This window comes from Eumetopias jubatus, unplaced genomic scaffold (assembly GCF_037043125.1).
Source record: "Eumetopias jubatus isolate StellerSeaLion01/CBP00866 unplaced genomic scaffold, mEumJub1_p1.0 scaffold_17, whole genome shotgun sequence".
NCBI lineage: Eukaryota > Metazoa > Chordata > Mammalia > Carnivora > Otariidae > Eumetopias > Eumetopias jubatus.
In genome coordinates, this window is record NW_028274823.1 from 27,437,971 (window position 1) to 27,464,308 (window position 26,338).

At 41.6% G+C, this 26,338-nt stretch overlaps 1 protein-coding gene and 1 pseudogene across 1 annotated transcript in view; one reads left to right on the plus strand and one right to left on the minus strand.

Moving 5' to 3' along the window:
- Window positions 1-26,338, plus strand: part of ARL3 (ARF like GTPase 3) — a 36,804-nt gene that overhangs the window by 4,380 nt on the left and 6,086 nt on the right. Inside the window, exons 2-5 of the mRNA XM_028098681.2 lie at window positions 2,049-2,192; window positions 8,143-8,259; window positions 20,910-20,960; window positions 22,519-22,704. Of these exons, the coding sequence (XP_027954482.2) occupies window positions 2,049-2,192; window positions 8,143-8,259; window positions 20,910-20,960; window positions 22,519-22,704 (498 nt within the window). The remainder of the gene's footprint in view (window positions 1-2,048; window positions 2,193-8,142; window positions 8,260-20,909; window positions 20,961-22,518; window positions 22,705-26,338) is intronic.
- Window positions 14,744-15,573, minus strand: LOC114205164 (heterogeneous nuclear ribonucleoprotein A1 pseudogene; annotated as a pseudogene).

The window sequence follows — 26,338 nt, forward strand, 5'->3', positions numbered from 1 at the left end:
TTTTGATACCTTTAAGTTAATAAAGTTTAGGTATAGTTAGAATGGTTTTCTCTTCTGTGCTTTGCTTCTCCCCTTTTAAGATGAATAGAAATTAATTTCTCTTCATTGTTCAATTTCAAATATAATGAGCGTGTAAAAAGTCTCAGCCTGCAGAAAGCAGTATTTTTATTTACGCATTTGTTTTAAAAGAGGAGACATGTGAGGAAAAACCTAAAACATTCATTTTGAACCTTGAAAATATTTTATAGAAACATCTTTCATGATCCCTACACTAGTAGATAATGCATGAGAATTTTACCTGTACTGTCGTTTCATGTACTGATGTGATAAATTTCGGTTATTTTGGAAGAGGTAATGAGGACATCTAATCAAGAACTCAGGATGAGTAGTACAATGTGTTTTCCCTGTTCTAGCCTTTTTATATTACCAGTCCCCTGAGGATCTCAGAATTCTAATTTTAACTGTTCTGAAAGATGGTATTATAAATGAGTGATTGCAATGTAGCTAATAGAAGACAGGGAGACTTCTCATAAATACAGTTTAAAAAAGGAATGTTGTCAAAGTATTCAAGGCCAGATAAGATAAAAACAAAAGAAAAATGTCATGCCAAAAAAAAAAATTAAAATTAAAAAAAAGACCTGCCTATCTTTTTGTTTGTTTGAAATCTATTCAATCATTCTTCCTAAATCTTTTGGTATAGAATTTGTCTTTCTGTCTTAAACTAAATCTTCTATCTTATTGCTGGAAAAAATTGAGGTACAGAGAGGTTAATGTAATCCTTAACAAGTCAGTGCAAATACAGAACACTAGAAGTGGTAAACAAAGAGTCTCTGAGGCAGAAAGGAATTCTTAATAATTATGCATATTTGCATATCATTGTCCAAAGACTCAGTTGTTGAGAATTATTTCACAGAATGGTTATTTGATCTTAGTGAACAGGCTGGTTTGAATTATTGCCTGGTGCAATAAGGATAAAAAAATATATAATCATTTTATCTAATTCTAAGACTCAGCTTGAAGGAATTTCTGCTTGGGCTGGGAGATTAGATTATATGCCCTTTAAACTCTGGAATTCTTTGATTCTTGTTGTAACTCATGCCTCATTGGAACAAGACTGTCAGCTGCAGGACAGAACAAATAACTATCTTATACAATTTTTCTTATGTTGGTAGCTAAAAGGCAATATGGTTTATTTCTAGTCATTAAAAAATAATAAAAACAAGAAACATTATATTAAATTACTAGTAAAAAATACCCTGGCTAAATTGTGATTTTTATTCTTCATGACTGACTGACAATGTTCTAACCTCTCTGTTGTATCCGATTCTTCATCTGAAAAACATAATTTATACTATGCGCCTGTCCTATATGGGTCTTGTGAAAATTAGATGGTGATAGAGTATTGGGGTTTTTTTAGGTGATGATAGAGTATTTTGAATGCTGAAGTCTTAAATGTAAACTGAAATAAAGTCTTAAACAATTTTATACAAGGTTTTTTTTTAGAGTGTGTGTGTGTTTGTGTGTGTGTGTGTGTAGCATGGTAAAATCTTGCACTTACTTGGGTGGATAATTGTATTTAATTCAACAACTATTATCTAATGTCTATCCAATAAGTGCCAGGCATTGTGGGAAACCAAAGCTATAACTCTTACCTGCAATAAATTTCACTCTAGGAGAAAAATACAAAAATCAATTACCTATAGTCTGATATGATGTGTGCTCTACTCTAAAGTGTATATGAAGGGCTTTAGGAACATTAATTGAGTAGTAGTTCACACTCCCAGAAGATTTGGGGTGACTGCTAAACTGGATTAATAGGAGGAACAGCAATAAGCCATGCTATTTATTGAGTTGCTGAATTTGCTGAAGTACTTCTGCCAAAACTTAGGAGGAAGAAGCAAATGGAATAAATGACATTGAGCTGAAAAATAGTACTGTGAGCTCTCCACAACCAAGAACTTTTTTCAAGGAGGAGAAGATATTCTGATATCTACTAATATCAAAGTCAGTGCCCCAAAAGTAATCTCTCTTCTTCATGGTTGTTTAAGGGCTTGCTCTCAATTTTGCGCAAATTGAAAAGTGCACCAGACCAGGAGGTGAGAATTCTTCTCCTGGGCTTGGATAATGCTGGCAAGACCACTCTTCTGAAGCAGCTTGCATCTGAAGACATCAGCCACATTACACCTACACAGGTGAGCACTGCCCTGGGCCCAGGTGCCTGTGTGACATATGGAAAGTGATCATAGCAATATGGAAGGCAAAATGGGAAATACAGTTTTGTCCACCCTCAAGTTTTGTTACTGAGATAAGTCTATACAATTTAAAAACAGTCTAAGATTTCAAAAACATACCAAGTGATTCCATAGGTATGAGGTACTTAGAGTAGTCAAATTCATAGAGACAGAAAGTAGAATAGTGGGTACCAGGGGCTGGAGACAGAGGGGATTGGAGGGGTCATTGCTGAAAGGGCACAGAGAGTCAGTGTTATAAGATGAAAAAGGTTCTGTGGATGGCTGGTGGTGATGGTTGCACAACAACGTGAATGCACTTAGTACTACTGAACTCTACACTTAAAAATGGTTAAAATGGTAAATTTTATGTTATGTATATTTTACCAATTTTTAAATAAATAATTTAAATAAGCATATATAGGGGCACCTGGGTGGCTCAGTCGGTTAAGCATCTGCTTTCGGCTCAGGTCATGATCCTGGACTCCCAGGATCAAGCCCCACATCAGGCTCCTTGCTCAGCAGGGAGTCTGCTTCTCCATCTGCCCTTCACCCCACTCTGCTCTCTCTCTCTCTCTCTCTCTCTCTCTCTCTCTCTCTCTCTCTCTCTCTCCCTCCCCCCCCACAGAAAATCTTTTTTAAAAAAATAAATAAGCATGTATATTATCAAGACACAATCAGGGGCACCTGGGTGGCTCAGTCAGTTAAGCAGCTGCCTTCAGCTCAGGTCATGATCCCAGGGTCCTGGGATCGAGCCCCGCATCAGGCTCCCTGCTCAGCAGGAAGCCTGCTTCTCCCTCTCCCACTCCCCCTGCTTGTGTTCCCTCTCTTGCTTTGTCTCTCTCTGCCAAATAAATAAAATCTTTAAAATATATATAAATAAATAAACAACTGAGACACCTAGGCACCCTAAATAAAATCTTTAAAAAAAAAAAAAATTCCCTCAGCTCTAAGTGATTACTTTAAAAAAATAGCTTAATCTTTTCATAATGAAATTAACATGTGCAGAAAATACAGAGAGAGGGGCGCCCAGGTGGTTCAGTCGGTTAAGCATCTGCCTTCGGCTCAGGTCCTGATCTCAGGGTCCTGGGATCAAGCCCCACATGCTTCTTCCTCTCCCTCTGCCCCTCCCCTGTGCTTGTGTGTGCTCATTCTCTCAAATAAATAAATAAAATCTTAAAATAAAAACGAAAAGAAAATACAGAGAGAATATAAAAGAAAAAAACAGTACTGTGAGAAAAACTACTGTTAATATTTTAGTGTATGTTTTTCAGACTTAATCAATACAAATATATCTATCACTTTTTTAATTAAAAAATCCCTTATATTTTTTAATCCAGCCTCTTTCCTAAGGCTAAGCAAGCAAAACACAAAGGATCAGGCAACCGTGGTGCTGCCAGTGTGGAAGTTGAAAGACAAATCCTAAGTGGAACAACCCTCCTTCTTTAGACCTCCTTCCCTGTAGGAAATCCTGAGAAGGCTTGACCTTTGACCAGCCTGTTGGGTTTCCTAACTAGAGGACAGCCCTGTTGGTCTTAGTCACTTTAAAGTTTTTGAGCATTAGAGGTTTTAGCAAAAGCAGAGTTTTTTTAAGCATTTTCCACCACTGTACTGTGATACAAGTTTAGTGTCAGGTTTGAATGGCTGTGCTGGTCTGTGTACTTCACAGCTTGTGAGTCTTACTGATCTGCAACTTTTTGCAGAAAAGTCATTTCAATTGCTACCAAATGAGCAATTTTACAGCTTCTGAACAAATTTAATGTATAGCCTAAGGAGGAGCAAATTACAGTGGTCTAGTCTAGAAGGGCTAAAAACACATATTACTGTGTCAGGATTTCTGCCAGAAAAAGAAAAGTCTAGGGTTTTTTTTTTCTTCTTTTTAATTGAGTACTAGCAGTAGGCTGTATCTCTTAAGAGTACCAGTAAAATGAGGGCATCCAGCACTGTGACCATAGAAATGAACTCTTAAGTTATGGACTCAAAGTTCCAATTCTAACTTTTAGGCTTTATTTGATATGTTATAGGTGACTTTGTTATTATATGATGTCAAGTTTTCATATTTATCCTTTTTTTTTTAAATTTGTTTGAGGGGCTCCTGGGTGGCTCAGTCATTAAGCGTCTGCCTTCGGCTCAGGTCATGATCTCAGCATCCTGGGATCGAGCCTGTCAGGCTCCCTGCTCAGTGGCGAGTCTGCTTCTCTGTCTCCCTCTGTGATCTCTTTAGCTCTCATTCTCTCTCAAATAAAAATAAATAATCTTTTTTAAAAAAATAAAGTTAAGGGGCGCCTGGGTGGCTCAGTCGTTAAGCGCCTGCCTTCGGCTCAGGTCATGATCCCAGGGTCCTGGGATTGAGCCCCGCATCAGGCTCCCTGCTCGGTGGGAAGCCTGCTTCTCCCTCTTCCACTCCCCCTGCTTGTGTTCCCTCTCTCGCTCTGTCTCTCTCTGTCAGATAAATAAATAAAATCTTTAAAAAAAATAATTTGAGAGAGAGAGCAAGCATGTGTACATGAGCAGAGGGGCAGAGAGTGAGAATCTCAAACTCCCCACTGAGCGCAGAGCCCAACAGGAGGCTGGATCTCATGACCCTGAGATCATGACCTGAGCCAGAATCAAGAGTACAGCGCTTAACCAACTGAGCCACCCAAGTACCCCTTTTTCTTGTTATTTTTAAGTAGGCTCCACACTCAGTGTGAACCCAACATGGGGCTTAAACTCACAGTCCTGAGATCAAGACCTGAGCTGAGATGAAGAGATGGGCGCTTAACCAACTGAGCCACCCAGGTGCCCCCATATTTATTCTTTAAAAACAAGCCTCCTGGGTGCCTGGCTTAGTCGGAAAAACATGCAACTCTTGATCTCAGGGTTGTGAGTTTGAGCCCCACATTAGGTATAAAGATTACTTAAAAATAAAATCTTTAAAAAAATTTAGAAAAACAAGCTCTCAGGGCACCTGGATTGCTCAGTCATTGAGTGTCTGCCTTTGGCTCGGGTCATGATCCCAGGGTCCTGGGATTGAGCCCCACATCAGGCTCCCTGATCTGTGGGAAGCCTGCTTCTCCCTCTCCCACTCACCCTGCTTGTGTCCCTCCTTCTCTGTCTCTGTCAAATAAATAAATAAAATCTTTAAAAAAAGAAAAACAAGTTTTCATTGTGTTTTTGTTTTATATTAGAAAAAGTAGGGAGGCGCCTGGGTGGCTCAGTCGGTTAAGCGTCTGCCTTCGGCTCAGGTCATGATCCCAGGGTCCTGGGATGGAGCCCTGCATCAGGCTCCCTGCTCAGTGGGGAAGCTCTTTCTCTCTCTCCCTCAACCTCTGTGTGTATGCCCTCCCTCTCTCTCTCAAATAAATAAATAAAATCTTTAAAAAAATGTATCCTCTTTTTTCTATGCATATATGATGGGTATATTTAAAGATTTTATTTTATTTTTTAAAGATTTTATTTTAGGGAGCCTGGGTGGCTCAGTCATTAAGCATCTGCCTTTGGCTCAGGTCATGGTCCCAGGGTCCTGGGATTGAGCCCCGCATTGGGCTCCCTGCTCAGCGGGAAGCCTGCTTCTCCCTCTCCCACTCCCCCTGCTTGGGTTCCCTCTTTCATGGTGTCTCTCTCTGTCAAATAAATAAAATCTTAAAAAAAAAAAAAGATTTTATTTTAGAGAGCATGAGCAGAGGGAGGAGAAGAGGAGGAGGGAGAGGGAGGGGAAAGAATCTCAAGCACAGTCTACACTGAGCATGGAGCCCCATGTGGGCTGGATCTCAAGATCCTGAGATCAGGACCCCAGCCAAAACCAAGAGTCAGATGCCCAACCGACTGAGCCACCCAGGCGCCCCTTAAAGACTTTATTTTTAATTAATCTCTCTACCTGACATGGGGCTCGAACTTACAACCCTGAGACCAAGAGTCGCATGCTCTACTGAGTCAGCCAGGTGCCCCTATGATGCGTATATTTAAAATAAAAAATAAAAATGACGGGGCGCCTGGGTGGCTCAGTGGGTAATTGTCTGCCTTCGGCTCAGGGCATGATCCCAGGGTCCTGGGATCAAGCCCCACCTCTGGCTCGCTGCTCAGCGGGAAGCCTGCTTCCCCCTCTCCCACTCCCCCTGCTTGTGTTCCTTCTCTCGCTTTGTCTCTCTCTGCCAAATAAATAAAATCTTTAAAAAAGATTTTAAAAAATCTTTAAAAAAAGTATTTACCTTTAAAAAATAAAGGTAAATAATACTTATGTAATACCCATTTCTAAATGTTTGCACCCATTATTTCCTTAGAATAATTTCTTAGATTTGTTGGTCCGATGACTTAATAGAATTTTTTTTCTTTTGATGACTTATAGAATTTTAAGGCAGTTGATACATATGGTCAAATTCCAGGAGTTACTCTTATTTATCTCCTGCTTCATTCCAGAAAGATTTGACATTACTGGCTTTGACATTGAATATTATAGTTAAGTGTAGAACTTTTAAGCACACAAAAGTGGTTTTGTCAGTGAGTCAGAATGAAGCTGCCTTTTGCAATAAGCTTAAGCCACTTCCCTTTAGAGTTCTTAAACTTCTAATTTATTCAGTTGTTGGCATCTTACGGGAGCTGTAGTCAGCATCATCCCCCGGTATCCCCTATAGTCCATTTATCCTCAGTGGCAATTGGGTGGCAGTGTTCCTACACCATCACACTGTGCCTTGTCCTTCTGCAAGAGGCAAGTAGTATTGGCAGGCTGCCATATGAAGCAAATGTTTATGGAGACGTCCCCAGGCCCACTTCACTCCAGTTCTCCTGGATAAACTGTCACTTCTGTGATAGCAAGCTGTTGATTGGATTTTTCAAGTCCTGATTTCACTATATCATTCTCAGAAAAAGATTTATTTTTTAATTATTGCTCATGAAATGCCTTCTCTCCAAACCCCAGAGGTCTTGTTAATTTGTTTTTCTGCACACCAACTCCCAGCTCACAGTTCCACCTGCCCCTGATTTGCTCACCTTCTTCAAAGTTCCACCTTGAGTCACTGTCCTGAAAATGAATATTTTCTTTTCAAGTTCATCAGAAATGCTTATGAAAGAAGAGTTTCCAATGCCTGCTTGTTTATTTTCATCACTTCCTGTAACTGAGGGCCCCACTTCAGAGTTTGAACATGCTATTCCAGCAGGTCATCCCTTCCTCACAGGGCTAAGGGTCCAGTTACAAACCAGCTTCTCCCATAATGTCATGACTTCAGCTCCCTCCTTTTCCTGATTAACGCATATGAAGAAATTTCTTAAAGAATCCTGTCTTCCAGGGGCGCCTGAGTGGCTCAGACGGTTAAGCGTCTGCCTTTGGCTCAGGTCATGATCCCAGGGTCCTGGGATCGGGCCCCACGTCGGGCTCCTGGCTCAGTGGGGAGCCTGCTTCTCCCTCTTCATGTGCTCTCTCTAACTCTGTGTCTCAAATGAATAAATAAAATCTTTAAAAAAAAAAAAAAAGAATCCTGTCTTCCAGATTGTAGCTCTTGCCTCTTTTTAAACTTGGAATTTATTCTGTTCTATTGAGTCTTCAGATTTAGCTCCTGTTTTTTTGTTGTTTAAATGTAATATTCTGTTAAATGTTACCATCTTGAGGATCCATCAGGAGATGTGGTCTGTGTTGATTATCAGAACTATTCTCATTCCAAGTTGTCCTCAGCAGTGGTGTGTGTGTGCACATGTGTACACTTATTAGAGAAAGTGTCATGTTAGCCATGACATTAATATTGACTCCAAACCTGAATGAAGTAAGCATGTAAAAACACATTTCTTTCTTCCCTATCATAGCAGACTATTTTCAGTGTTACCAGTATCACATTTGGCAGAGTACCTCATGATTAATAAATAACATAGCTGTTAAATATAACTTTGTCAGAATTATGATCTCAAAGCTTAATAAAGCTTGGTGTTTTTGCCTCTGTTTCAGGGATTTAACATCAAAAGTGTACAATCACAAGGTTTTAAACTGAATGTATGGGACATTGGTGGACAGAGAAAAATCAGACCATACTGGAGAAATTATTTTGAAAATACTGATATTCTCGTAAGTATTCCTTCTCATGCACTAATTCATAGTCTTTTCTGCAGTGTGTTAGGAATATTAACACTGTAATGTTCTTTCTTATAATTCCACTACTATAACATTAGTCACTCTGAATTTAGGGATAGCAGGAGGCTGCAGATTGTGAGAGAGAAACATCTTTGTATAATTTGTATATGAGTTTTGCTTTTGCTCAATACAATGTTGTGCCCACACTGGCCTTGACAAAATAAAGTATTAATTACCATAGTGATTTGAACATCAGAAGGGAAATCAGAAGATAGTGCCCCTGACTCCACCATCCCCAGGAAATCAACAAGAGTATCCCAAAGAGGCAACCAAGATGGTGGAGGTCCTGGAAATAATGATGCATAAGGAATGGTCGAAAGACAGATATTCTTCCTAGAAAAGAAACCTGGAACTGTTCTCAATTGCTTTCAAGAGCTATGTTAAGTCAGAGAGTTTTGCCTCATCATGAATAGTTCTAGAGGACTGGGTGAGGAGCAGTTTGGGGAGTACTAGGTGGTAGAGTTTAACTCTGAATAAGGAAAAAGTCTCCTATCATTTTCACTGTCCAGAAGTAGAAGCAGCTGCCCTGTGCACTGGGGATTCCCTGGCTCAGGCGGCATTCATTCAGGAAGGGGCTGAGATCTTAGCTCCCAGCTCACTGTCACGTTCTGTAGGACTACTGTTTCAGAATTCTTGGAGAGCTCACTATCCACATACTCCATTTCTCCAATACCTCAGCCTTTCAGTTCATCCACCCTACCTTAGCTACTTTGTCATGATCATGGCCTAAAACCAGGGGGTCTCATGAACTTGGATAGGAAAAAAAAACTGCATATTATTTTCATTAAACTCTAATGGAGGGGGCGCCTGGGTGGCTCAGATGGTTGGGCATCTGCCTTTTGCTCAAGTCATGATCCCGGGGTCCTGGGATCGAGTCCCGCATCGGGCTCCCTGTTGGGCGGGGAGCCTGCTTCTCCCTCTCCCTCTGCCTCTGCCTCTCTGACTCTCATGAACAACAACAAAAAAAGCATTTTAAACTCTAATGGAAAGTTTGCATTTACTACAATTCTGCCCATAGACAAGGAAGTGCCATAAAGTCAGCCATGTTGGTGACTTCATTACCAATAGAAACCATCGTGCATCCTCAAATAACTTCACTCTCTGCTTTTGCTTCCTATGCGTCTTTCTGCTGGATCATTCTGTGGGCATGCACACAGCCTGTGGCTTCTCTTGTTTAGAAACAAAAAACTCTTGCCCTGGCTGTGTATCCCATCCAGATACTGCCCTATTCCTCAGTTTCTCTTTAAAACAAAACTCTGTTGGGGCGCCTGGGTGGCTCAGTCGTTAAGCATCTGCCTTCGGCTCAGGTCCTGATCAAGCCCTGCATTGGGCTCCCTGCTCAGCCGGAAGCCTGCTTCTCCCTCTCCCACTCCCCCTGCTTGTGTTCCCTCTCTCGCTGAGTATCTCTCTGTCAAATAAATAAATAAAATCTTAAAAAAAAAAAAAAACTCTGTTAAGAGTTTCCTGAGCTCTGTCCTCACTTCCTCCTCCTGTTCTCTTTTGAACCCCCCATTCAGGCTCACCAGGAATCCCACATTGCTAAGGTTTTCCATCCTCCTCTTACTTGACCTCGCCGTACAGTTAATGAAGTCGGTCACACAGTCCTTGAAACAACACCTTCCCCTGTTTTCCAGAACACCGTTCTATCTCTCTTGGATTTTCCTTGTATTTCACTGGCCACTCTTTCTTTTTTTTTTTTTAAGATTTTATTTACTTGACAGCGAGTGGATGAAGATAGGAATTTGCCACCCAGGCACCCCTCTTTGTATATTTTAGATACAAGTACTTTATCCCATGTGTGTTTTGCAAATATTTTCCCCAGTCTGTGGCTTATCTCTTTATTTTCTTAATAGTGTCTTTCTCAGAGCAGAAGTTTTAAATTCTAATAAAGTGTATCTTGCAAATTTTTGTCCATTTCATTTGGTACCTTCCTAAGCACTGGGGATACAAAAGTTGGAAAAAAACAAAACAGAACAAAACCAACAAAGTCCCTGTCTTTGTAGACATTACATTCCAGGGGGGAGAAGGGTATAATTTGTATATGAGTTTTGCTTTTGCTCAACCTGCTTCTTCTATCTTCTCCGAAAATGACAGTTCCATTCATCCAAAAGCACTGGAGTCATCCTTGGCTCCTTTTCTTCTTACTCCCCACCTCTGACCTATCGGCCAATCCTGCCAGTTCTACCTTTAGAATATTTCTAGAATCTAGAAAATTTCTAGAATCTTCTTTCCAGCCCATTGCTACTGTGCATTGATTTTTGCAGTGTCATCCCCACTAGTCTCCTTGCTTCTGCCTTTCCTCCCTAAAGTCTCTTCTCAGTGCTATATGTATAATGATTGCGTTAGCACATAAGCTTCCCACCTCAGAATAAAGCCAAAGTTCTAACAGGGGCCTACGAGACCCTGCCTTCCGGCCTGTCTTACCTGTCCCCTCTCCCCCCTAACTTGGTGCCGGCCACACTGGCCTGCTTGCTTCTCCTTCCACACTGGCACACTCCCACCTCAGGGCCTTGGTCATTGCTATTTGCAGCGCTAGGGTTCTTTTCCCTTAGATATCCTCATGGCTTATCCCCTCACTTCCTTCAAGTCTCTGCTTACATGTCACTTTACCACTGAGACCTTCTCTGATGACTGTATTTAAAATTGTGACTCCTATCCCTACCCTTCGGGCACTGTCATTTTTCTCTGCTTTTTTTCCTTTTCTTTGATCAGACCTATTGGTACTCATCACCATCAGAAATGTTTTTATTTATTACCCTTCTCCCCCCCCCGGAATGTAATGTCTACAAAGACAGGGACTTTGTTGGTTTTGTTTTGTTTTTTTCCAACTTTTGTATCCCCAGTGCTTAGAAAAGTACCAAATGAAATGGACAAAAATTTGCAAGATACACTTTATTAGAATTTAAAACTTCTGCTCTGAGAAAGACGCTATTAAGAAAATAAAGAGATAAGCCACAGACTGGGGAAAATATTTGCAAAACACACATGGGATAAAGTACTTGTATCTAAAATATACAAAGAGGGGTGCCTGGGTGGCTCAGTTGGTTAAGCGTCCGGCTCTTGATTTTGGCTCAGATCATGATCTCAGGGTTCTGAGATCAAGCCCCTCGTCAGGCTCCACACTGAGCATGAAGCCTGCTTAAGATTCTCTCTCCTTCTCCCTTTGCCCCTTCCCCCCAAAATACACACACACACACACACACACACACGCACACACCTCTTAAAACTCGACAGTAAGAAAACAAAAAACCCAATTAAAAAGGGGCAAAAGAGGGCGCCTGGGTGGCTCAGTTGGTTAAGCAACTGCCTTCGGCTCAGGTCATGATCCTGGAGTCTCAGGATCGAGTCCCACGTCGGGCTCCCTGCTCAGCAGGGAGTCTGCTTCTCCCTCTGACCCTCTTCCCTCTTGTGCTCTCTATCTCTCATTCTCTCTCTCAAATAAATAAAATCTTTAAAAAAAGGGGGGGGCAAAAGACACCTCACCAATGAAGATACACAGATAAGCGTATGAAAAGATAATCATCCTAGGGAACTGAAAAACAATGAAATGCCACTACATACATACCAGAATGGCTAAAATCTAAAAAACTGATGGTACCAAACGCTGACAAGGAGCAACAGCAACAGGAACTCCTATTCATTGCCTGTGGGAATACAAAATGGTACAACCACTTTGGAAGATAGTGTGCAAAGTTAAATATAATCTTACTAAACCATGTGATCCAGCACTCATTCTAATCTACCCAATTAGATGAAAACTTATGTCCACACAAAATCTTGCACGTGAATGCTAATAGCAGCTTTATTCATAATTACCAAAAACTGGAAGCAACTGAGATGTCTTACAATAGACGAATGAATAAACAAACTGTTGTACATCTATATAATAGCATATTATTTCTTGATAAAAAGAAATGAAAAAAAAATTTTTAAAGGGGCTATCAAGCACAAAAAGACATGGAGGAAACTTAAATGCATATTACTAAGCCAAAGTCAGTCTGAAAAAGGATACATGCTCTGTTTCCAACTATACGACATTTTTTAAAAGGAAAACTATAGAAATTAGTAAAAATCTCTACAAGTAAAAGATTAGTGGTTGCCAGAACTCCCAGGGGAGAGTGGAGGGATGGATGAATAGGTGACATACAGAGGATTTTTAGAGTGACAAAACTATTCTGTATGAAACCGTAAGGTGCATACATGTTAGTATGGATCAGTCAAAATCCAGTTTAAAATACAAAGAATGACTGTGATGTATCAATATTGGCTCATGAATTGTGAGAAATGCACCACACTAATGCAAGAGGTTACCAGGGGAGACTGGGGGAGGGAATGGAGGTGGGGTAGGTATACAGAACTCTGGGCTATCTATCCAATTACTCTGTAAATAAAAAACTGCTTAAAAAATAAAGTGAGGGGCCACATCTGGGTGGCCCAGTCAGTTAAGAGTCTGCTTTTGGCTCAGGTCATGATCTCAGGGTCCTGGAGCCCTACATCGGGCTCCCTGCTCAGTGGGGAGCTGCTCCTCCCTTTGCCTGCCACTCCCCCTGCTTGTGCTCTCTGAAAAATAAATAAATAAAAATATTTTTTAAAAAAATTAAAGTGAGGGACACCTGTGTGGCTCAGTCAGTTGAGCATCTGCCTTCTACTTAGGTTATGATCCCAGGACCGAGTCCCACATCAGGCTCCCTGCTCAGCGGAGAGCCGGCTTCTCCCTCTGCCTGCCTCTCTCCCTGCTTGTGCTCTCTCTCTCTCTCTCTGACAACTAATTAAATATTTTTTTTTAAAATTAAAGTGAATTATAGATTGAAGTCAAATCATTATGCTGTACACCTTAAGCTTATACAGTGCTGTATGCCAATTATACCTCAATAAAACTGGGGGGGCTATAGATTTCTCTTGTGCTTTTTCAGTCAAGAGTTAGGGAAAAGCAGGGGCGCCTGAGTGGCTCATATGGTTAAGCGTCTGCCTTCGGCTCAGGTCATGATCCCAGGGTCCTGGGATCGAGCCCCGCATCAGACTCCCTGCTCAGTGGGGAGCCTGCTTCTCCCTTTGCCTCTCTCTCTCTCTCTCTCTCTCTGACTCTCATGAATAAATAAAACATTTTTTAAAAATTTAAAAAAAAAGAGGGAAAAGCAGGTGGCTGAGAGAAGTAACAGTTCATTCTGTTCATCTGCTGGATTAAGGTACTTTGAAAGAAACACCCAAATAAGAGCAATATTTAAGGACATTCATGACCCTGAGGCTCAATAAGGAGGCCTCAACCTTTCTGGTCTACTTTTAAATCACAAGCTCTAACACCTTGAGGGTAGACTGCAAGGTAGTTGTAACATGACCCAGATTCCACATTTCTTACTAGCTGAGAGTGCCCCGGAATTATCAGACAATCCAGTAAAAGTCAGTTCTGAGCTACCCGAGAGGAGCTTTCTCCAGCTACCTTAGGCTGCCAGTTCCAGACAGTGTTTTGGATTCCAAGTTAACCTTTCATTATTTTCTGGTGCCGTTTGAGATTAAACAAGTCTGGGGGAGCAGCTGAGTCCCCAGGGTTAGATTCTAAGGCCTTGTGACTCAGCCCTGTCTGCCAGTTTCATAAGCAGCTTGGAGTGGCAGTGGTTGATGGGTTATATTAGTTTGGCTGTATATAATAGTCTTTCATTGTTGGTTGAAAAGACCTATTACCCTAGCCTCCACACTGCCTAGAAGAGCAGGGTTGAAGCTTGACACATTTAGTTACCTGGTTAATTCTTTTCATTTATCTCTAGAGTGCAATAAGAAATTCTTACTTATTTTATTTATTTTTTAAAGACACATTCAGCATCATGATCAGACTATTGAATTTAGCAATCAACAGCATGGGTGCAAAAAAATAAACCTACATTAAAACCCTCTGTTGGAATGTTTAACACTTTCCTTGGAACAGAAACTAAAATAACCTGTTACACAATTAGTCACAAACACAGTCCTTGAGTTTTTTGCCCATGCACACGAGTATTGTCTAAAACATGTCTTCTGGGGCGCCTGGGTGGCTCAGTTGGTTAAGCAACTGCCTTCGGCTCAGGTCATGATCCTGGAGTCCCGGGATCGAGTCCCACATCGGGCTCCCTGCTCAGCAGGGAGTCTGCTTCTCCCTCTGACTCTCTTCCCTCTTGTGCTCTCTCTCATTCGCTCTCTCTCAAAAAAATAAATAAAATCTTTAAAAAATAAATAAATAAATAAAATAAAACATGTCTTCTTTGTAGCAGTGAGGCCCTGCCACCACTGTGCTTGGTTGAGGTCACAAATCTGTTGTAACCTGTAGCTTCCCTGTCACTTCCCTGGCTCGCCTCTCCTGCTCAGCTTTGTTTCCTGGCAGCAATGAAAACCCAGTGCCACTGCCATAGCTACTGCTGCTGCTGGAACCACCACAACCATCTTGGTTTCATGGTTTGGCAAAGTACTGGCCTCCACCACCATGGGGGCCAGAGCTTCTGCCTCCAAAATTTCCTCCTTTCATGGGTCCAAAATTTGAGGATTGATTGTTGTAACTGTCAAAATCATTACGGCTTCCACCACCTCCAGGGTTGCTTCCATCATTACTGAGTCCCCAGTGCCGTCATAACCACCACCACCTCAACTGCCACCAAAGTCACCTTGCCCACGAAAGTTCCCTCCACGACCAAAGTTGTCATTCCCACCAAAACCACCTCCATCACTACCACCGAAGTTTCCAGAACTACCTCAGCCTCTTTGGGTGGATGAAACACTAGCCATCTCTTGCTTAGACAGAGCCTTCCTTACTTCACAGTCATGGCCATTCACAGTATGGGATTTTTGAATGATAATCTTGTCTACAGAGTCATGGTCATCAAATGTCACAAAAGCAAAGCCTCTCTTCTTGCCACTGCCTCGGTCAGTCATGAGTTCAGTCACTTCAATTTTCCCGTACTGTTCAAAATAATCTCTTGGATGATGTTCTTCAGTGTCTTCTTTCATGCCACCAACAACAATCTTTTTCACATTTAAGTGGGTACCAGCCTTTGAGAATCTTTTCTTGAGACAGCCCTCTTTGGTTCCACAACTCTTCCATCCACCTTATGTGGCCTTGCATTCATGGCTGCCTCCACCTCCTCCACACTGGCATCCCAGACAAACCCAAAGTCTCTGGAGCCCTTGGTGTTTGGATCTCTCATTACCACACAATCCGCCATAAGCGTTCCCCATTGCTCAAAATGGCTCCTCAGACTCTCATCAGTTGTTTCAAAGCTCAAACCTCCGATGAAGAGCCTCCACAGCTGTTCAGGCTCTTTGGGAGACTCTGACTTAGACCTGATGGTGGTGGGAGGGGAGATTTTAATGATGCTTACTTGGCGGTGCCCACGGACAGAAAGAAGCAATCCCAGAAGTTCTTACTTTAGAGCAGGTGTCGACAAACTGATCCAGCCTGCCTCCTATTATGTAGCCTGTGAGCTAAGAATGGTTTTCACATTTTTTTTTAAAGATTTATTTATTTATTTGAGAGAGCGAGAATGAGAGAGAGAGAGAGAGAGTACATGAGAGGGGGGAGGGTCAGAGGGAGAAGCAGGCTCCCTGCTGAGCAGGGAGCCCGATGTGGGACTCGATCCCAGGACTCCGGGATCATGACCTGAGCCGAAGGCAGTCGCTTAACCAACTGAGCCACCCAGGCGCCCTGGTTTTCACATTTTTAAGTGGTTGGGGGAAAAAATCGAAAGAATAATGTTTCATAACACATGAAAATAATATGAAACTTAAAGTTCAGAGTCCATAAATAAAGTACTGTTGGAACACAGCCACGTCCACTTGTTTATGGATTTTCTATGGTTTGCACTACAACGGCAAAGTTCAGTAGTTATGAAAGAGATTGTGTAGGCCGCAGAGCCTAAAATATTTACCATCTAACCCCTTACAGAAAAAGATTGGCAAACCCCACTTTTGAGCATTAAATGGTTCTCTAGAGGTTTGAAAGAGTCAGTGCAACTCCTAAAAGTGCCAGTTATTCTCAGGGAAGATGATATTGAGAACAGCTGACTTCAGCTTTAATAATTTGGGGGAAATGACTAAGAAATAAAACTTGAGGGGTCATAGAAGGGAGGGGATAGAATGTCTTCCATTTCTCTTGGACCAGAAGATAACAGCTTTTTGATAGATTAAAAATACATAGTTTTTCAAGATATGGTCATATTACTTCTAAACTCTCTTTGCTTTATTATCAGTTTTGTGTTCAGATGCAACCTAATATAAACAAAGTAACTTTGTCATCCTTTCCATGCCCAAAGTGTAGGACATCGAGTGAGATAGATCTCAATCATCTCTTGTATTATTTCCATGATACCACTCACACTTGAGCCTGCATACTTCTAGAACACAGATAAATGAAAACCACATTACCCAGAAACCTCATTTGTCAGTTTCAGCTTCCTCTTAGACTTTTGCTGGAGCTCGCGTATCAAGCCCACTTGTGTCATCTTTCCTTATCTCTGCCTACCCATCTTGTGGAGGAAGCCTATGGAGCAGTAAAATGGCCGAAAGGTGGCAGCAGGAGGGAAGAGGACCAGAAGTAAGAGGAGAAACAAAGCGCCCTCCATTCACATGGCTGGGTAGCCAACAGTCTCTGGATAATCTAGAGTTGGTTGAACTTCTGTCAAGAAAAAATCATCTTCTCTTGCTCTTCCTCCCACAACCAAATAAAAATTTCAAAACAACTGCCAAGGACGATATAAATTGGCTTTGCTTAGGTAAAGCATCATTCTGAATGCCATGGATTATAACTTCATTTTAGAATAGCTTATGAAACTTGATTTTTGAAAGTCCATAATGTTTTTTTTTAATATTTTATTTTGTAAGTAATCTCCACTCCATCATGGGACTCAGACTCACAACCCCGAGATCAAGAGTCACACACTCCACCAACTGAGTCAGCCTGGTGCCCCAGTTCGTGTTTTAGGATCAGTTAGAAACACTATAAATGGTGGGGTGCCTGGGTGGCTCAGTTGGCCAGCGACTGCCTTTGGCTCAGGTCATGATCCTGGAGTCCCGGGATCAAGTCCCGCATCGGGCTCCCTGCTCAGCGGGGAGTCTGCTTCGCCCTCTGACCCTCTTCCCTCTCGTGCTCTCTCTCATTCTCTCTCAAATAAATAAAATCTTAAAAAAAAAAAACACTATAAATGTTTAACTTTCCCTGATACTTTCAGAGTGTTTTTTCTTTTTTTTTTTTTTTAAAGATTTTATTTATTTGAGAGGGAGTGAGGGAGAGAATGAGTGAGCAACAGCGCAAGAGCAGGGAGAGAAAGAAGCAGACTCCCCACTGAGCAGGGAGCAACATGCGGGGCTCGATCCCAGGACACTGGGATCATGACCTGAGCTGAAGGCAGACGCTTAACCGACTGAGCCACCCAGGTGCCCCCAGGGTATTTTTTTTCATTAGTAGTTTGTTTTTAGATAAAGTTTCTTAAAAAGTTTTATTTGACTAGATTAACAGCTATTAAAAAAAAAAAAAGATAGACTAACCTTATCCTTAGCTATTGACCAGAAGAAAACAGATACTTGGGTGAAAATGTGAAAACAATGGACAGCACTGGAGAGGCAGGTGACAGGGAAAAGAGTATGCCACTGCAGAAAAACAAATTTGTGGGATCACCAGAGACTGGCTTGTGCTAATGACTTTTTCACTTGGCCCTTTTAATAAATGGGGCAGTTGTTTTATAGACTCTCTCCTGGAATTATTGTGTAATAATTTCAAATTTTATAAAAGTTATGTGAGAAACATACTAAATGATAGAATTTATGTGCAGTTTAGGAAAGTCCTCCTTTTGAATCTTTTTTTTTTTTTTTAAGTAAATTCAACCCCCAACATAGGGCTCAAAATCATGACCCTGAGATCAAGAGTCACATGCTCCCCCCAGCGGAGCTAGTCAGGTGCCTCCTCCTTTTGAAACTTTCAATGAAAATGTTTCCTGTGAAATTTCCTGTCAAAGCAATAAAGAGCAAGTAATTTAGCAATTTTAAGTTAAAAACGTCTTCTCATTCACCTTCAGACTGGTATTTGATCTTTCTTGTCTGTGATTTAAACCATCTTTCCATTCCTCCTTTCTCTCCAGTTGTCTGTGTTTCATCATATAAAACATCAATTTCTTAACTATATCTTTGTCTTCTCAGCCTTGTCTCAGCCTCCCTTTCCACTCTTCCCTTCTTACTCACATCCTTTGCTCCCAAGTAGAGTTCTTCCTACTTTGTAATTTCTTTCTTGCCCACTGACCTGCTCACTGCCTTCAGGCGGCCCTCTGAGCCCAAAACCCCCTCCCAGCCAACACCCGCCCCTCCCTGCCTCCCTCCCTCCCATCTTGCACTGTTGGCTGAGTGAAGATCATCCTAACCCACTGTAGACTCCCCACGAATTGCAATCAACTCTGTATACAGAGTTGAGGTTTACTTCCCGTTGCATTCCTTCTTTCCACAGCTATGTGTATACAATGCCTGCTACTTTCAAAACTCCAGGCCCTCCAGGAGAGAAACAAAGCTACCGCCATGTTCTTCATGTTGACTTATCAGACAGTCAGCATCAAATCTGGAGTATTTGTGGGCAGAGCCCATTAATGCATGTATTGATACTGAGTCAGAGTAATAGAACAACAATAAGGCTGCCAAAAAAAAAAAAAAAAACCACCGAGACCAAACACGTAAATCTTTCCTCTTCCTGTGATTCTCCATGAAAGAAAATAGGGTATTCTTCATAGGAAAGGCTGAGACTTGGTTCCTGGTATAATATTTAGCATGAGTAACTCTAAATGAGAGAACATCAAGCAAGGGAATTTTAATTTTTTTTTTTCAAAAGAGAGCCAACGTTCAGAGTAGCACAGAATTTGACATGCATACAGAAATGCCTGTGTGCATTACAGTGTACCAGTTTATGTAATTGAAGGGAGGGAGAGGTGAGACTTACAGTCTGTTTTTTGGTGTTTTTTTTTATAATAAAGATTTTATTTATTTGTCAGAGAGAGAGAGCACAAGGAGGGGGAGCTGCAGGCAGAGGGAGAAGCAGGCTCCCCGCTGAGCAGAGAGCCCGATGTGGGACTCGATTCCAGGACCCTGGGATCATGACCTGAGCCGAAGACAGATGCTTAACCACTGAGCCGCCCAGGCATCCCTTTTGTTGTTTTTGAGTGAATATGCTCTTTATTTTTTTTTTTTTAAGATTTTATTTCTTTATTTGACAGACACAGACACAGCGAGAGAGGGAACACAAGCTGGGAGAGTGGGAGAGGGAGAAGCAGGCTTCCCACGGAGCAGGGAGCCCAATGCGGGGCTCGATCCCAGGACCCTGGAATCATGACCTGAGCTGAAGGCAGACGCTTAACGACTGAGCCACCCAGGCGCCCCGAATATGCTCTTTTAAAAGAGTGTTTTTATAATACCATTAGTTTAATAACAAAATTCTTTAAAGAAAGCTTGCAAATTTGATAATTTTTAAGATTAACAACTGGGAAAACATTTAATATGTCGTTTAGTGAAAAAAAAAAAGGCCTTACAAGGGGCACCTGGCTGGCTTAGTCAGAGGAGTGTGCAACTCTTGATCTCAGGGTCATGAGTTACCCCACATTGGGGGTGGAGATTACTTAAATAAATATTTTTTTTAAAAGGCCAACAAAATTGTATCTTTAATTTTCTTTTTTAATTATGAAGAAGAATTAGAAGGAAACTTTCACAAGAAATTTAATTAATGTGTTTGGGTTCTATAACTTTAGGTGATTTTTCTTCTTTGGTCTTCATTTCCCTTTTTGTTCTTATAGGATGTTATTTATGCAATTAATAAAATTCAGTGATAGGAAAGAAAGCTTGGGATTTATAATTTACAGTGACTCTTGAGACTTCTCTTACTTCTGGCAGAGCCTGTGCCCTTGCTATTTCCAATGCTTGATCTTAACCTCCCAGCAAGCCTGAGAAGGTGGGAATAGAATGGAGATCAGTGGCTCTCCCTCCTTGGCACCTGAAGTCAGCGTATAGTTAATACTGCAGAATGTACTTTCAGAGCCATGATGCTCCAGGACTGTGGTATTTGTAAATGCCTCAAAACACCATCCCTTCCTGACAATTTGGGAAGTAGAACAGCAGAGTGCTCAAGAGCACCTGTGGACTTTACTTTCGGGCAGGCCTGAGTTTGAATCGGAGTCTTATTAGAACTTGGGCATAATACTTAACCTCTTTGGGCTTATGTTTATCTATGTATAAAATGGGAAAATAATGAAATCTATCTCATAGAGTCATAATGAGGATTAATAGGGTAAATCTAAGCAAGAATGTTCAGTGAATACACAATAAATATACCCATTTTTATCCTTCTTGGCTCTCCTGACATCTGCTTTGGAGCTTTGCTGGACATATTGTCTGGGTATCCCCCTTAAATCAATCAATCAATCAATCAATCCATCAGTTTATTTTGCATCCATAGATGAGGTAAGAGTTTTCAGCTCAGTTTCCATTTGTTGTGCTAATGAGAAATCTGCCTGGGGATCCTCTGCTCCTTCTGCAGAAGGTGCCCTATCTTCTTCTATATCTGTTTATTGAAGTAACCTTCTCCTTTTACCTTACAGATATATGTAATTGACAGTGCAGACAGAAAAAGATTTGAAGAGACGGGTCAGGTAAATAATTCTTCTCTTGAGATATTTTCCAAATAACTGGGTATTCATTAATCTACCTTGTAAATGTATGAGAGCGAGGGAGGCATTTTTTGTTTAACCTTTGCAGTTTAAACAACACAGTCATTCTGGCAAGCAAGCAAAACTACCAGTTGCAAAAAAAAAAAAAAAAAGTTTAAAAAAAGGTTGTTGGAAAGGAAATTAGTTGAGAGTTCTTCAAATTATTTTTTGATTACAGCCTTTTGGTTTTAGTCAAATTAAATAAATAAGATATAAGCAAATGGAACTTGCCACCATGCTTAAAAGCTCTTCAGGTTTCTTCCCAGGCCACTTAGAAATTAACCCAGAGGAACAATTCACTTGTCATTTCTATGTACATTTTTCAATAGCAGCTTAACTGATCCAAGGGTACCTCTGACAAATTTGAAGGGATGGGAGGAAATATGCAAGCCAAGACTAAGCTGCCCTTGTTTCCAAGCCAAGAGATAGATAGACTTAGAACCCAAATATGGCTTTACATGCAAAGTACATGTCAACATGATTACACGGTGAGATTTGTGTACACAGTTTTAAAGAGAGAAGCAGTGGGCCATTGACCATTTTACCCAGATGGAGTATACTGATAAGAAGCAAGGAATAGAATGACCTCTTTAGAGAAGTGTGCAGAGTCCTTGGCCTGTGTCTTAAATTACCACAGATGGTCTTCCAAAGGTAGTATTCCCCATGTTTATGTTGCCTTTTCCTGAAAATTAAGTTGAGAACTCCTTACCTTACCTTGATGATTTCTATATCATCACTCATGAGAAGCAATGCTAAACATGAGCTTAGAGGTAAAGGATGTTAATAGGATGATCTGCCTCTTGAACCATCCAGTTCCCTTTGACAGCTCCAGTGTCCTAAGCAGCTAAATATGAGTTTAATAGGAAAGAGGTGGGTCCTCGTAGGTAAATATACACCCTCTCCTATGCTTACTGCAGACAGAATCAACATACAGTTAAGACCCCAACCAATAACCAAAACATCAGACATATTGCCAGATGGACTAAGATAGTTATGTTAGGATGTGAGTTTGATGAAGTGCAATGCACATGCATGCATGCTTTGAAGGTAGAGATTGAGGAAGCGGCATTATAATCTCCAAAGTCACTGTCATTTTCAGTTTAAAATGTGTGTGTGTGCGTGTGTGTGCACGTACGCATGCGTTGAAAGTCATTTGCAGATAACAACCTTGAGTAAGTTTTAAATCTCTATCCACAACTTGTGTTCTCCTTTGAACAGTGTTCCTCAAAGTATGATCTCTGAATCCATGGCAGAACCACTTTCAGAGTGTGTTGAAATGCAGATTCGTAGGCCCTACCTCAGACTTTCCAAAGTCAGCATCTCTGGGGTAGGCCTAGGAATCTGCCAGGGAATTCTTCCCCAGGCTCAAGTTTGAGAACCATTGCCCTTAGAAGTTGCTAGTTGAGCAGCTTAACACTTCTGTTTTTCCCTAGTTAGAAATACATGATTCAATATCATAGATTTTATCCTTCCCTTCCCATCCATTCCCAAAATGATCCAGGAACTAGCTGAATTACTGGAGGAAGAAAAACTAAGTTGTGTGCCAGTGCTCATCTTTGCTAACAAGCAGGATTTGCTCACGGCAGCCCCTGCCTCTGAAATTGCAGAAGGACTAAACCTGCATACCATCCGCGACCGCGTCTGGCAGATCCAGTCCTGCTCAGCTCTCACAGGAGAGGGCGTTCAGGTGAGATTACCAGAAGGCTTGGTTACCTGGCAACATGGAACCCAGCCAACGTAGTCTGTCTCATTGGTTGAGCTGAGCTAGATAGAAAAAGATATGAAACAAATAGCCTTTGATTGGCAGATGAACTGCTCCAGGATGTGAAGGGCATGGAGGAGTTTGGTTCTTTTTTACTTAGCAACCAATTTGATAATCATTAACTATTCCAGGAAAGCCACAGATAAACCACCCCACACAAGGGACAAACTACCCCATTGGGTAGAAGGTCAGAACAGAAGACCTTTGAAGATGCTTTCTAACTAGGATTGTTTGATGACTGGGTTGGGGATTTTGTGTTGTGTCTAATATTATGGATGCTAAATACTTATGCTCCCAAGGTAACAGCTGTCAACAATCATGCACACCAGTTATCCTAGAAGTGTTTTGATTTTTCTCTTGGCTAACTCCCCTGCCCTCAGGGCTGGTGTCTCTTTCCTGCTGCTTCAGGTTGGTTTCCCACTGGGAGGCTACTGCTGACAGAAAGCCCCATGCTTTATACTGAGGAACTATACACCGGAAAAGCAGTGTCCCCCCTCACTTGATATTAATTTAGGGCAGAAAATGGTTGTATCCCAGCTACCTGAGAGCCTGCATCCTCAAAGAATGAGAAAGTTTCAGCTCTGATGCTTCCCACCAAGCAGCCTCAAACCAGTTGACACTTAGGGCTACTTCTTTATTCTGGAGCCCCAGCATGCCGACATGCCTCAATTTAAACATCTGGTATACCTGCCAGGGAGGTGCCACAGTGCTGTGAGAACCAGACAGTACTACTCTAGGATGCTGGGGCCAGGGGCAGGGTGGGGGTGGGGGGGGATTAGCAACATCTGAAGAAACGGTATCTTCCCCTATTGCCATATGGCGTGTGTCATAACAGCACGGCCAGTTTGCTTTTCTCTCAACTTGGGTCGTTGCAATTTGATTCTCCATTTTTGTCCTGCAGCCTCCTTCCATTTCCCTTCTAAGACATTTGACATTGATTGGTCTTAAAACTGCCGGACTGCTTTTATCTCAATCAAACAGTCACTTCCAAGAATTATCTCAGTTCTTCCATCTGTTTGCTGCTTTGGCTTTTTTCTTTTTGTTACACAAACAGCTGGAGCCTGCTTCTATGCTTGTTGGCCTCTAGATCAGAGGGCAGACCAGTCCGCCCTGGATGAGCGCCTCCTCCTCTAGACTCCTCAATACCTGCACCCTGGGAAGCTCTCCATGCACGTGTGTGTGTGTGCGTGTGTGTGTGTGTGTGTGTGTTATGGGGGCTGTCAGATAGCCAGAGAGGCCCTTGGCTGCATCCCCAGAACAGATGCCAGAGCTCTGTGGGTCCTTGTGAGGTTTAGGATTGGGAGGGGGCAGGCGTTCAGTCTTAACGTATTTCCTTCCATCCTAGACTCTGGCTATAAAAGTAATACATTCTCATTGTGAATCATGTACAAGTATATAAAACTAAAAACTGAAAAGTTCTTTCCTCTCCCCTAATCCCACTGGACAAAGGAACGGATCACACTAGTTTTTTCTTCTCAAGCCTCCTCTATAAAATTGCAATCACATATGTGATTATATTTCTACCAGGTTTCAAATTAACTGCATTTTTCAGCTTAATTTACAAGCTGGTCCAACAAGTATACTACAGCCCAGCATGTTTTTGTTTTTGTTTTTAAGATTTTTATTTATTTATTTGAGAGAGCGAGAATGAGAGACAGAGAGAGCACATGAGAGGGAGGAGGGTTGGAGGGAGAAGCAGACTCCCCGCTGAGCGGGGAGCCCGATGCGGGACTCGTTCCCGGGACTCCAGGATCATGACCTGAGCCGAAGGCAGTCGCTTAACCGACTGAGCCACCCAGGCGCCCAGCCTAGCATGTTTTTGATAGGTAAACTCTGATCATTTTATTTAGCTTCTCACTTAAAAAAAGAAACCCAAGTTTTGCCTAAGGCAGTTCCCTGGATTGTGCATAAAATGGTATTCATGAGGCCTGAGGTTATTTTGGTGACGAGGCAGCCCAGGAAAGGATAAATAGCTTTCTTGTGTTTGTACAAACTACTTCAGGAAGAGGATTCTGCCTCTCTAAATGGTTTAAAACACAAATAATATAGAAAGTAGAGAACAGGGGTGCCTGGTTGATTCAATTGGTAGAGTGTGTGACTCTTGATCTTGGGGTTGTGAGTTTGAGCCCTTATGTTGGGTATAGATAACTTAAAAATTTAAAAAAAAGGGGGGGGAGGTAGAAAATGTCTTGAGTTGCAGACTCCAAAGGTGGTACTAGCGAAAATACATGTTGTGTGCATACTCCTGAGAAAATGGGAATTGACAGCTCTGTAATCTTCTTCACTGGGCCAGAGTGTTGAAAGGAAGAAAAAGCAAAGCTGGAATTAGCAGTGAGGTTCTTGTTTTCTTCAGCCAGCCTTAGGGATGTCAAAAGGAGGGCTAGAGTTATCTAGAATCAGTATTTAGAGTATTGGCATTCAAGTCAAGGGTGCTTGCTTCTTCAGAGGAGCCTGGGCAATGAGCACTCCTCATTGCCCAGCCCCCACTACCCCCACTGCCCCTCTCCAGTCAGGCAGAGATTAGGAGGGTAGAGAGCTCGGTGTTCGTGGCTGTGTCACCCACCATGGAAGTGGAGTTCCCTTCAAGTCACAGGATCTTTATGCCAAAAAAGAGGCAGTGAGTTATCAGACTGAGGGTGGGGGTAGGCAAGGGAGGGCTTTAAAATCAACCAGTTTGAATCAAGTGAGATGTCATGTGTGGCTTGATTTTGTGCAGAATGTTCTCAGATCAGGGACCTTCAGCAACCAGATTCACAGGAAATGATATCAAGAGATATACAACAAAGAACTGTGAACAAGAAAAATAATGATTTTATACGGAGGAGAAATAGTTTGAAGGTCACTTAATTAGTTTAGTAGATAGTACCATGGTGTATAGAATTGGGTAGTTAAGACTGGGATTTCAAGGTTAATGAGATTAGATTATGGTTAATAGAATGATATAAATTTAGAGAATTTAACCATTATTTGAAATGGGTTATTTAATAAAAATGTTAATTAAGAAGGGAATCTGCTGTCTATTGTCCTTTAATGGTAACCTTTGGGGACTGGAGAAAGGTCGGGGAGTTTTCTGTGGAAACGCTTTTTTCATTGTGAGGCACTGATTGACCATGTCCCTCCCTCAGGTAATGCCTCTGACCTCAGCTCCTGCCCACTCAGCCAGTTTCTTGGTTTTCACTTTAAAGAGTCACTTACTTGGAATTCTTTTCCTGCATTGCTTAGTTCAAGTGTAGGCCTTTAATGATTCTGATTAATTAAGGCTTTAAGTATTCCTCAGAATGAAAGACGTCACTAGAAAAATGTCCATAAGATCACTTTCAGGCATGGATACTGTGTAATAATTGCTAAAATGCCCTTATTCCTATTTCATCCTCCCACTCTTCCACCCACTGCCCCCTGAAAGCTGGTCAGTAATGGGCAAACCTACCAAAATGATCAGACATGAAATGGGTCAAGTAACATCTGGCACCACAGCTCTAATGACCCTGAAAGAAAATGTACCAAGGTTTTTTAAAAAGACCTGGGATTTCTGTTACAGTTTCAGGTGTTCAAAGACAGT